This window comes from Gadus morhua, chromosome 6, assembly GCF_902167405.1.
Source record: "Gadus morhua chromosome 6, gadMor3.0, whole genome shotgun sequence".
Lineage (NCBI taxonomy): Eukaryota > Metazoa > Chordata > Actinopteri > Gadiformes > Gadidae > Gadus > Gadus morhua.
The window spans coordinates 16,095,334-16,107,462 of record NC_044053.1 but is presented as its reverse complement, the minus strand read 5'-3'; the positions used below and the strand labels follow the sequence as shown (position 1 = coordinate 16,107,462).

The 12,129-nt window shown below is 43.4% G+C and overlaps 2 protein-coding genes across 2 annotated transcripts; both read left to right on the top strand.

The window, feature by feature from the left end:
* Positions 1–204: 204 nt before the first annotated feature.
* Positions 205–7,572, top strand: creb3l3l (cAMP responsive element binding protein 3-like 3 like). The gene is made up of 10 exons (XM_030358942.1): positions 205–362; positions 1,166–1,313; positions 1,436–1,844; positions 2,623–2,732; positions 3,825–3,917; positions 4,259–4,365; positions 4,719–4,787; positions 4,881–4,965; positions 5,266–5,359; positions 5,912–7,572. The coding sequence occupies exons 2-10, from the start codon at positions 1,176–1,178 to the stop codon at positions 6,340–6,342; spliced, it is 1,536 nt and encodes a 511-aa protein (XP_030214802.1). The 5' UTR covers positions 205–362; positions 1,166–1,175; the 3' UTR covers positions 6,343–7,572.
* A 1,929-nt stretch (positions 7,573–9,501) lies between these two features.
* On the top strand, positions 9,502–11,228 carry gadd45ga (growth arrest and DNA-damage-inducible, gamma a). The gene is made up of 4 exons (XM_030359370.1): positions 9,502–9,659; positions 9,775–9,876; positions 9,992–10,202; positions 10,326–11,228. Exons 1-4 carry the CDS (start codon positions 9,607–9,609, stop codon positions 10,437–10,439), a joined length of 480 nt encoding a protein of 159 aa, XP_030215230.1. The 5' UTR covers positions 9,502–9,606; the 3' UTR covers positions 10,440–11,228.
* Positions 11,229–12,129: the final 901 nt, after the last annotated feature.

Genomic DNA, 12,129 nt, shown 5'->3' with positions numbered 1-12,129 from the left:
CCAAAGGAAATGGATATCACGGTTAACTCAAGACTCAAATTTATATATAGGTTTTGCATATATGCATTCATGCATGCAAAGTATGTCTCCTGCAAAATCTACCTCCTGTACATATTATGTACAGGATATCAACATTAAAGCAAATAACTACATTTCCCAGAAGGCTTTCATTTCCGCCCGCATTCGAGCCGTCTTTACAAGATTACGTCATTTTTGTCTTGTTGGAAGGGGATTTCACCCGGAAGAGGCTCGGCCCGAGACTACGGTGGAACCCACTCAGAGACCTGTCAGAACAGAAAAAAAATAATCTTAACGTTCAGGCACACGCACTCGCATGCTAGTTCTCCAAAGGTTATTAAAAGGTAAGGACATACTCAATTTGTTTGCTCCGTTTTGGTGTTGGAAAGCGACATTCACGCCCTCTTAACAATTCTATAGAGATTCATGCTTGCGGATTTTAGCCTAAAAGCTAGTATTTGCTGGAATTGTGCAGTAAATATTTGAACAATAAAATCCGTTCAGCTTTAAAAGCCTGTCATTCGCTGTATTAATCGGTGTGCGATCTACAATTTGCTCAAAAATCGTCCCTCGGCAAATTACTCATTGTTCTAGCAAGGCCACTGTGGAAATACCCAACAGACGAGGTGCACACGCTGTTCATTTCATACATATTCGATATATTGTTCGATTGAGATCGAAAACTGTCGTTTGGATTTGTTATTTTGCCATCCACACATTTTGTTTTTGCTTTTTATAGTTGATGTCCACCGAAATCATTTGTGGGCGTGCCCTGCCAATCTTGAGACGATCATGAAATAGGCTATGATGCAACCTCAGGATGTTTACATGCCTGCTCAGCAGACGCGTCAATAGGATTTCCTCATTCCCCTTAAAACTGTCAAAGCATAACCACCATAAGTTTACAAATAAAATAAAAACTGCTTACACTGAAATGAAGGAGGTCAGTGTTTTGTAATAGAGACAATATTTACTTGATTAACTTCTACTAACATAACCATTTTTAAAGTTATGCTTCTTCATTATCTCTGCTTGTAAATTTGAGTTCAGAGATGATGAGGTGCAAAATCAATCCAATTTCAACCACTATAACAAACCACACCAAACCAACCACCAATTTTCACTACATGTGTGCTGTACGTTCCAGTATTCCCAACATGTCTGCAAGCGCGGACCTCCAAGATATAGACGGAGCCGAGCTGCTCGGGCTCCTCTTCCAAGATGACGACGGCATCACTGGCCCTTTCTTCCCCGATGGGAAAGAACTAATCGAAGACTGGCTCTCTGTGCAGGAGGTAAGCCCTCACCATAGCGTTGAGGCCTAACTGAAATACAGAAAAACAGTGCAGGATTTTCTGGAGGAGTGAGGTCAACGTCAACCTTTGTGAATCAGTTTCCCCGCTCCCTTCCATCTCAGATGCTGACAGACATGGACACTGAGGATTTCCTTTCCAGCCTGCTGGAGGGAAACAACCCCATGCCCACCGCTCTCGGCCCGTCCCACTCCCCCCAGGGAAGTGACAGCGGCATCTCTGACGACAGCAGCACCATCGGTTGTGGCAACGGGATGGGAAACAACCTTCTGACGTGCCCCAGCCCACAGGACAGCGACGGAGACCCCGTGCCCAGTCCCAGTTACTCCCAGCCCAGCCCTGTGTACTCCGACAGCACCCTGCCACCTCCAGAGAACCAGATGGAGAACCCAGAGTCCCTGACCGTGCACACGGATCACTGCTACTCCCTGGCTCAAGGCAGCGAGGGGGATCTGGATGCCCTGCAGAGCGTGAGGGCAGAGAAGCCAGACATGGATGTTTTCATTGATTTGGGTGTGTACCACGTCACTGATGATGGATACTTCCTCCGCTATTTCTTACATGCTGCTGCAGCAAGTGACAGATTCTGCATCACACTCAGATTCCACTTATTCTACTAATTCTAAGTGTCTCTAAATGACTTCTTTTTCTTTTTACTTAAATTTCTAAGGTTATACACAGTTCCACATTAGTTTGTGGACGTTTAAAGCAGCATTAATTTAATTTGTAGTGGTCCTAGTACCTAGGGTTTAACTGGATCTTTATACACTAAACATATCTGGTAAACAAGCTCAGCACACCTACATTTACATTTAGGGCATTTAGCAGACGCTTTTTATCCAAAGCGACTTACATTTCCAGAAAGTACATATTCATAAGAAAGTGAAAGAATAAATTACTATGGTTGCAGTAAGGATGTTCATAGGACACTTGCTGCATCATTCAATATCCTTATTCCACGGTATTTGTTATTATGTACTATTATGTACAGCTCAGCAAAAACAGAGTTCACCACTGTTTGAATTCCAAAAAATTTAGCATATAGCAACAAGCTTTGTTATTTGCCTTTGGTTTAGGAGACTAGTTTGAGCTACGAGTGTCATGGCTGGGCAAAGTAAACAATAACTAACATTCAGCATCCTAACCAAAAAGTTAAAATACCATAGGAGTTCCTGGTGGCTGAAGTGTAGTGTTTTACATAATTTGTTATACGTTTGTATTACAAAAGCTTTCTGTTAGACAGATTAACAAAAGTGGGAATTATTTTCTGAATGCTTCTTTGTTTTATCAGATGACTTTGAGGGAGAGGCTATGGATCAGGACTTGACAGATGAACTGCCGTACACCCTGTCCATGGAGGACTCACCCCTTGATTCAACTGGGTTTGACCAGGACGACGAGGTTGGTTATACTCACTCAACACCATTTAGCATGAACATTTGATGGCCCTTTTATTTGACCGGTTACTGTTCTTATCTTAATCTGAATCTTAACAAAAATGATGTATTGTGCATCCCTTTGTCTCAAACCTCTCTTTGATTAAACCAACTAATACATGGCCATGAGATAATGTACGATTTTTGTGCCACCTAGTGGACACTAGAAGTGTTGAAACGAATTTCTAGAGTCTTATGTATATGGAATAGTAAAATATGAATATAAGTCGAATGCTGTTATTACTATTCAAATATGTTTTATTTTATTTTGTATAAATTTGTGGGCTAAAGTAAGCAAATCTCGGCCTTCTCTCCTTGGCCAACCGCCTGATTAACAATAAAGTTTTCACGCACTTAAAAAACAATTTACATCAACCCACGTGTATTTGCAGCATTTTCCTATAATAATCGATCCGATGAAAAGACAGATGGTATACTCAACCTATACAGCCTAGTGACAAGCCTATGCTCCCTACGTTCACCAAAATATCCTATGTATTTAGAGGACTCAATAAACAAGAGTTTTACTTTCGAATTCAAGTGTAAAATAGTGTAAATAATGGCTGTGCATCCTTTAATGCATGCATATTCTGGAGAACTTGATTTTTTATGTTGTTTTCCTGTTCAATAACTGTTGACACAACTGCACAACTTCATATTATCAAAAGCATCCTTTATTCACGTACCACAGTGCAATAATAAACATTGGCTCGCGGCTAATTATATCAACACTATCTAAAATAAATTTGACCCTAATAGTATTATTTACTAAGGGAAGGTTATTAGTCGAAGGACCTCAAGTGGACAGAACGTTTAACAACCACATGCTGATGGTGGCATTAGTAATGAATAAGCCAGGGTATACACTGTAAAGGCACATAGTAAATATTAATAATAGACTAAATTTGAGCATTCAGAATGTGAGTATTTTTTGAATATTAAAAATAATAATAAATATAAGGAATGAATTTACAATGGTATTGCAGAGGATGATTGACAGCTCTGGTGGACACTGTGTATCCTGCTTTATGTTAATACTGTTTTCTGTTTCCCCTAGTTTCAGTTCAAGGACATTGTGCTCACTGAAGAGGAGAAACGGCTCTTGGCAAAAGAGGGGGCGACCATTCCCTCACATATGCCTCTCACAAAGGTAATCAACTCGGTTCCTCGATACAGATTATCAGTCGTTGCTACCCTAAGATACTTAAGTTACTTTAAGATGATTCAGGTCGCGAAAGCACTTTGTTCTTCTTAAAAGAACAACATTAGCTATTGGCACGCATTAGAATGGGTCTATAATTCTGGTTTTACTTCTCTTCCGCTCACCATAACAATGCAGTTAGTATCTCCATAGCCCAGTAGTGAAACGTGTGTGTGTGTGTGTGTGTGTGTGTGTGTGTGTGTGTGTGTGTGTGTGTGTGTGTGTGTGTGTGTGTGTGTGTGTGTGTGTGTGTGTGTGTGTGTGTGTGTGTGTGTGTGTGTGTGTGTCAGGCAGAGGAAAGGACTTTGAAGAGGGTGAGGAGGAAGATCCGTAACAAGCAGTCTGCTCAGGAGAGCCGCAAGAAGAAGAAGGTCTACGTTGACGGCCTTGAGAACAGGTAAAGAGGTGTTCTGTCTAGCCGGGTCGCTCGGTGTGTGGTGTTATCATTGGCAGCTTTCAGGGGGTTAGGTTTCTAACAGTATCAGACAATGCTGAGAAACGATGAGAGGCTTTGGATTAAAATAGGAAATACAAAATGGCAGTTATTCAATCAGATAAAATAATGGGAACCCTTGTTCTCATTACTATCATTTTTTTTTAACAAAAACTTAAGCTGGCATCATTTATTTTTTTATAATTCCTAAAGATAAACCTGTAAAAACAAACCATCCTGCAAGGTCGATAGGTTCTTTGCCTGTTAGAGAAGAAAGTGACATGTTAACTGACTGTTCTGTCTTTGCCTAACTACAGAGTGGCCGTCTGCACAGCACACAATCTGGAGCTCCAGAAGAAGGTCCACCTGCTGCAGAAACAAAACATGTAAGAGGCCCACACATCTGTCCTCGACCCAGTCGTTACATGGTGAATCCTTCATTACCAACAGTGAACCTCACCTTTTGCTCCTGATGGCAGATCGCTGATAGAGCAACTGAAGAAGCTGCAGGGTATCATGAAGCTGTCCACCATGAAGACCAGCACCACAAGCACGTGTATAATGGTATGGGAGGGGGATATTAATACCGGTAATGAATATATATATATTAACATAAGTTATTTAACCTGGACTTTCTCCTGCGTTTCTCTTCTCTACACTTCAGACAGTAGCTTTCAGATTAGGATATATATTTTTCACAAATAAATTTTCACAAATAAATTGGGCAGAACTATTATTTTGCCCAAGGGGGATGGCTACTGCACACATTTATTGCTGCATGCTTTGATTTTGGAGTTATGGATTTCATTAAGGAGATTTCCCACCAACTTGTTGGTCTTATCGCTTGTTTCTCATGCTCCTCAGGTATTCGTGCTCTCCTTCTGCCTCATCATCTTTCCCTCTGTCAATCCGTTCGGTGGCCGCACAGGACAGAAAGAGCTTTACACACCCTCCTCTGGTAAGAGTTTATTTTTTTTTCTTTATGTGTAATACTATGTAACATAGGATGTAGAAAGTCAAATAGTAAATAATCTTAGACTTAGACTAGACTTAGACTTGGCTTTATTGATCCTTTTGGGATGACTCCCTCAAGGAAATTGAATTAATCTGTTGTCCTCGAGGAGGAAAGATTTTTTAAACACAGATCATAGACGCAGTACACAAGACGTGACCACACACAGGAAGACACCGAACACTAGACACGCCAGAGCTCTTGGGTTGATTCATTTTATTATTTTATCAATAGGGATTATTGAATGCAATGATGGCAGAATGGGAAGGGACTAAGGCCCAATCCCATTTCTACCCCTTCCCCTTCCCCTTCCCCTTACCCTTACCCTACCCCTTACCCCTTCATAACAAGTGGGAGGGGGAAGGGGAAGGGGTAAGGTGTAGAACTGGGATTTGGCCTAAATCTTTGCAGGAAAAGGGCCCCTGAGTCTCCTACTGTAACTGTGAGCTGACCTGTCTCCTCTCTACCCTCCTCTCCCCGTCGCTGCTCCTCCTGCAGTCATGTCCAGGACCCTCCGCTCCCTGCCGGCCGACGTCGCCGACCCCGCCAGCTACGAGGTGGAGCAGGACGAGGAGGAGGCGGCGCAGCTCCTCCTCATGCCGGCAGCGGAGGTGGATAACGCCAAGGCCATCTTCGCCGGCGGTCAGAAGAACCACACGCCCGACTACCAGCGGGTGGAGCGCTCCGAGTCGGAGGCGGGCGTCAACAGCAACTCCTCCGCCGACTTCCCGGAGAACGCCCAGTCGGCCACGGACTCCGCGGCCGGCGCCAGCGGGGCCGGCGGCGGAACGGGGGGCTTACCGGACGGAGCGGTCGACGGGGCGGTGGCGTCCGCCGGTGCGTACGACGTGGCGGGCTCCAAGGAGGGCTGGATGGAGCGGAACCCCACCACGGTGATACTGCAGCAGCACCGGTCGGATGAGATGTGAGCGTGGAAGACGCCAGTGTGGAATATACCCTGATGTTGGCGGGCTTGGTGGGGCCGGGGGTGGGGGTGGGGGGGGGGGATCGGGGCAGACAGGCCAGTGTATGGTAGGCTAAGGGGTTAACATTATTCTAAGCTTCTCTCTCTCCCCCTTTTCTGCCCTCCACAGCGCCTTGTTGGTCGATAGTACTACTGTTCATCCGCAAGCACTTTGTTCCAATTTCAGATTCCCAGTAATGTAAGGGGGCCATGAGATTCAATGTATTAGCCATTCTTAAGTTCTCGATAAGGAGTAGGCCATTGCAGAGATTGTATTCAGGGTCTGTGTGCTTTAAAATTATCTTAAAATTACATTCGGGAAAATTGAGTAGCACGTTACTCTAAAGGGAAGTGATTGCAGTGTGTTCTAAAATCATCATCTCTAAGGTGGCATTTGATTAACTTTTGCAGGGCTGTTACTAGTAAATGTGTGCTGCGCCCATTCTAAAGAATTTAAGCCAATCATCGTATTGTTTGCACAGTTGGAACAAGTCATTAGAATATAGGCAGCTTTATTCTCATGAAGCTTGATTAGAGCGGTTTTACCACCGCTGTACTGCTTTAGCCATTGCAGGACATTTGGCCATTTAGTAAATAGTGTACATTGTTTCTCTGAGTTTCCCTTGTAACAAGGGATTTCATGCGTATGTGTATGTGTATATATTTTTATGTTTAGCTTATTTTATGTTCTACAGTAGGTCGAAGAATGAAGTGTGTTTTTAGAAGTAAACAAAACAAACAGGACAAACTGAAGTACTCTGGGCCATTGTTACCTGATGGTTTTATAACTTTTAAGAACCGCTGGGGACATGGTACTATGGATTTGGCACGAAATAAAGGGGTTGAATATATCTTCCCTGTGAACACTGTCAATGTGGTGATTGCATACTCAGAAATGTAATGACCTGTTTTGTCAGCGATGCATTTTGGTATCTTTTATTTTTATTTTTACCAAATATTGATCAATGGAATCTTAATATATTTTAAACGTTTTTTACAGTACTGTAAGTTTAAAATCTTAATGTTAATCATGTCAAAACAAGGCACTGATATTTGCCACTGTCCATATATATGGGTTGTATATAAGGTTGAATGAGTGTAGTCATTTCATACATATAAACTCTTTCTGTATGTAAAATACATGTCACTGAATATGTACGATAATAATAATAATAAATCATTTTATACATCAGGATTATTTTCATCATTCATTATTTCAGGGGCATAATAGCATACATCTCCTGTTGCAGCTAGAGGGGTAGGCTACATGCTTTCACACTTGAAACATAAGCTGCTTGTCAACACATTTCCTCCTATATAGGTTTCTATATACGTTTATTACTTACTGCCTCCCGTAGTTTCAAGATTGTATCATTATATCTCAATTGCTTATCTCACAATATCTCGAAAACAAAATATCCATCTTCTAGGATTTGTCTGTTTTGTAGGATTCATTGCACTGTTTTGTCATGCACGCCTCTTCTTAATAGACATGGTTTCTAGTTTATTGCTTGTTTATTTGTGTACATGGATGCGATTCCAGCTTATACAATATGCCTATGCCTTATATGGTATATAGTTGGTTTATTGTTAAATACAAATATCCATGAGTCATTGTGAGTCATGATCACGCCTCAATAAGGATGAGTCATGATCATGCGCCGCTGCGATTTATTCCCCGTGTTGTTTAGGCCGGTAAGAGCTAGTCACTCCCCATGCTCACCGCCAGGTGGCAGAGCAGGCTCAATTGTAAAGCCCAACTCCGTCATCAATAATCACTGCTACTGATACACTACTGATAGAAGATACGGGCGTCACCGCAGCTCTTACTAGCGCTGTCCTTCAAATCTAATAACAACCGTCTGCACTCATCTAGGCTATTGATTTCATTTTTTTTTTTAACATTTGTCATCTAAATGCTTTCAAATTAGGCTACTTCTAAAATACGGCAGCTGCTGTTCACATATCTTAAAACGTTAATGTATTTGCAGTAAAAAAATAACAACACCTGTTTTACAAACATGCAACCCCGATTAGAGTTACTATTTGGCCGGAGCCCGACACGTGCCGGTGCCGCTGTCCAGGAGGGTCGCATCTGTCTAGCATCTGCCGTAACTCCACTATGGATTTAGGCGATAAGAAGTGTGTCACACACACATACACACACACACACACACACACACACACACACACACACACACACACACACACACACACACACACACACACACACACACACACACACACACACACACACACAATCCACCTATCCATGAAAGAAACAGGAGCAGGTGGGGCGCCAGAGCCTATTATTTTAACACAGGGTCGCCGTTGTCCTAGCAATGGATTGCCACGCGCCCATGAAAGACAGGCAATTATGATCCCTTCTATTCGGTGGCGTTTGCCGTTTACCCATGTCACAAAACGGTTTTTTTAGACTAGCAGAATATTGTCTCAGAGTAAAGAGTAGGCATGCGACCTGCCGAACTAGGCTATTAAAAGCATAATGCTACTAAAATAAATAGACATAGACTGCAGGAGGTGGCATCAGCACAACATGTTTGGGATGATCTGGAATTTGTAATGAGTGTCTTGCACCTAAAATAGCCTTAAACTGTAACAATCTAAATTAATTAAGACTTAAAATAGTTTGACAGGGTATACGATTACACCAATTATTTCCCCCCGCTTTGATATGCGATGGTGGTTTAATTCGTGCCTTGTTTTATATTTGTCCTATGGCACTGCACAGTTGGTGCATAACAATTATGCAACCCACAACATTCAAAACAAGCAGGTCTTCAAGAACAAACTGAATTCGACTAATGCCAGCCACTCACTCATTTGAGTGGACAGTTTCACCTGTAATGCAACACTCGCTCGATAGATACCAGAATCTCTTAAGGGGGGCTGAGGGTGTTTTCTACTTAGTTTTGTGATGTTGAAAAGGAAAGGGGGAATTCTTCATTATAGAACTAATCCCGCCCCACGTGGGGTTGTCAACAATCGTAACAGCCCAGGGACTTTGCTTTCGTCACCCTGGCTGCTCTCTGCCAATGGTAGACGCGGGGAGTGGAAAACCCCGCCTCTTGCCGAGAAACTACGCTGCCCTGCTATAAAGCCAACTGATAGTCGCTTTCAGAGCACACTCAAAGCAAGATCGTTTTCAGAGACCGTTGTGACCTTTTTTCTAACCGATGCAAAACCCGATCGTATTTGGATTACAATCATGACTCTGGAAGAGGTACGCGGACAAGAGACCACCATGGAAATAGTTGACAGGTAAATACTACATTTACTAATACGTTATACTAATGAACAGCCTAACATACATTTTCTGAATTGTGTAGTTCAATAATGTTTTCATGACTTTAACGAACTGTATTTTTCTTGTCAGGGTGCAAAGTGCAGGCACATCTTTGGAAGACCTGCTGGTAGCTGCAAAGAAGCAGGATTACCTGACTGTTGGCGTCTACGAATCCGCAAAAATTATGAATGTGTAAGTAGCCTACAACAATTTGATCGTAATTGCTAGTGATTTCAATACATTTTTTTTGCTATTAGTAAACAGATTAAGTTATTCTAACCGGGTTATCTTTTATTCGTTTTAACAGTGACCCAGACAGCGTGGCATTCTGTGTTCTTGCCACCGATGAGGAGTACGAGTGCGACATCGCTCTCCAGATCCACTTCACGCTCATCCAGGCATTCTGCTTCGACAACGACATCAACGTGGTGCGCGTCAACGATATTGAGCGCCTCGCGGATCTCGTGGGCACTGACGCCACCGGCGAGCCCAAGGACGCGCATTGCATTCTTGTCACGGTACGTCCTGTGTTCCATTGAGCCGTTGCGCCATCCGTTTCTGCTGTTGAGTTGTACTTGCCTGCGCGTGCTTTTTTTTAAGCCCGATGCCTAACCATGTGATTTCTCTTTCTCTTCATGCAGAGCCCCAGTGCAAACCCATGGAAAGACCCTTCCCTGGACAAGCTCAGCCTCTTCTGTGAAGAGAGACGCAGCATGTACGACTGGGTGCCCACCATCACTCTCCCAGAGCGCTGAAGAACCGAGACATCGCCCACGCTTCACACGATGAAGAGGAAGATGACGACGAAGAGAACGTAAAGGAGCTGAGTCTCGCCTACTGGGAGGGTTCACAATTGCTTGTGCCCACCCCAACCCTTGCTTGGATTAGAAAGCTGTGGCTCTCTATAGCACCCTGGCTGCACCCAGTGCATTGTGGGTCAGCGCGTTCGGTTTGGATTTACCCATGGGAGGATGGGTATGAAGTTCTGGGGAGTCACCAAACGTGGACTTGGGTCAGGTGTGATGCCGCCCAGGACTTCAGGAGCTGTTGGACACTGAGGAGGGGCCCGATGGGCTGTGCCTGTAGAACAAGCAGAAGGAGAACGTGAAGCCGATGGGGGTCTGACGTGTCCCAACACCTCAAGGGGGGGGGGACACTCGGAACAGAGCCGCTGACGGAAGGAGGATGTCAGAAATGGACAGTAGGAAGTAAAGGATCTTATTGGAACTGTGCCTGTAAACAGTACGATGACATGTTGGTCGTACCTCCAAAGGAGGTGCCCCGAAGACGAAAGTGTGGACTTTTATTTCTTTTTGAAAAAAACATTGCACCAATCGCAAAGCAATTTTGCAATGACAAGGAACTTTATGCGCGTGCTTGCAAATCATGATTTGAGTTGCTGTTCCTGTCTCTGGACTTGACAAGCACCATCTTTTCTTGGACTATGATTTCAATTTTTGATATGATGCAAACTCAATGATTTCATGCAACATAATTGTATACATTATTGTTATAATTTCTCAATAAACGCTTGTAAAAGTTAATTTCACTGTTGTCAGAACACTTTATTTGCACTGTGCACATGCCACTGGGCTGTTTGTTTACAAGAAGCAGGGGTGTTATCCGAGAAAACCAAACCAGGAAACGCTTTCTTGAATGTCTGCACCTCCACTGAGCCTGCGTGGCATCAACGCTTCAACAGGAAGCCTTGCAGAGCAGAGAGTAGGAGGAGGTGGAAGGTTGACCATGTGGGTGCAAGATAGTGAATGATAGTGAGTATGCAGGCCCAGGAGAGAGAAAGGAACAGGGCGGGTTTATCGGCAGTAGAGTGACCAAAAAGTGAGCCGTGACGTCTGCTCTTTCTTTCCAAGCATTGACCTTTTTGCAACTCATATACCAGCTGCCTTATGTGACAGCTTGAACATTCGCCAGACCCAGGGTCGGGTGCTAGGGACTGTATGGGCTCTAGCCAGAGAGAGAGAGAGAGAGAGAGAGAGAGCTCTCCTTTGTTTTGAGTGCACAGCTTCTGCAGTGTCAGTGTGGCGCTGGTGGGCTCTGCGTTGATGTGGGGGTGTTTAGGGGGTGGTTGGTTGTAGTTCAGTGCATCCAAGTGGAAAAGGGAGTTTGTGTTCGCTTCGGATATAATGGCCGACTTGTACACAGCTCCAGAGTGCTAAGCGTATAGTTTATAAGCTGATATAACTTATTTTGTTTGAGGAAATAATGATTGGTTTTGCATGCTTGATATCAATGTCTACACGTAATATGTTCAGCTGAAGAAATGTGAACAAATCTTATTTTGCACGCTTTGGACAGAGAAACCGTTAAATGTAAGCAACAAAGAAATCAAGCTGTTCCTTTCAAAAGCACATCACGAACACAAGCACTTGTGCAAAGTTTTAAATATTTTAATAGGAATTCAACATGGAGATATTGGTGTGATGG

Coding starts and splice junctions, on each gene's coding strand:
- creb3l3l (XM_030358942.1), top strand. CDS start 1,176: ATGTCTGCAAGCGCGGACCTCCAAGATATAGACGGAGCCGAGCTGCTC. Junction 3,918..4,258: donor CACATATGCCTCTCACAAAG/GTAATCAACTCG, acceptor TGTGTGTGTCAG/GCAGAGGAAAGGACTTTGAA. Junction 4,788..4,880: donor CTGCTGCAGAAACAAAACAT/GTAAGAGGCCCA, acceptor TCCTGATGGCAG/ATCGCTGATAGAGCAACTGA.
- gadd45ga (XM_030359370.1), top strand. CDS start 9,607: ATGACTCTGGAAGAGGTACGCGGACAAGAGACCACCATGGAAATAGTT. Junction 9,660..9,774: donor ACCATGGAAATAGTTGACAG/GTAAATACTACA, acceptor TTTTCTTGTCAG/GGTGCAAAGTGCAGGCACAT. Junction 9,877..9,991: donor TCCGCAAAAATTATGAATGT/GTAAGTAGCCTA, acceptor TCGTTTTAACAG/TGACCCAGACAGCGTGGCAT.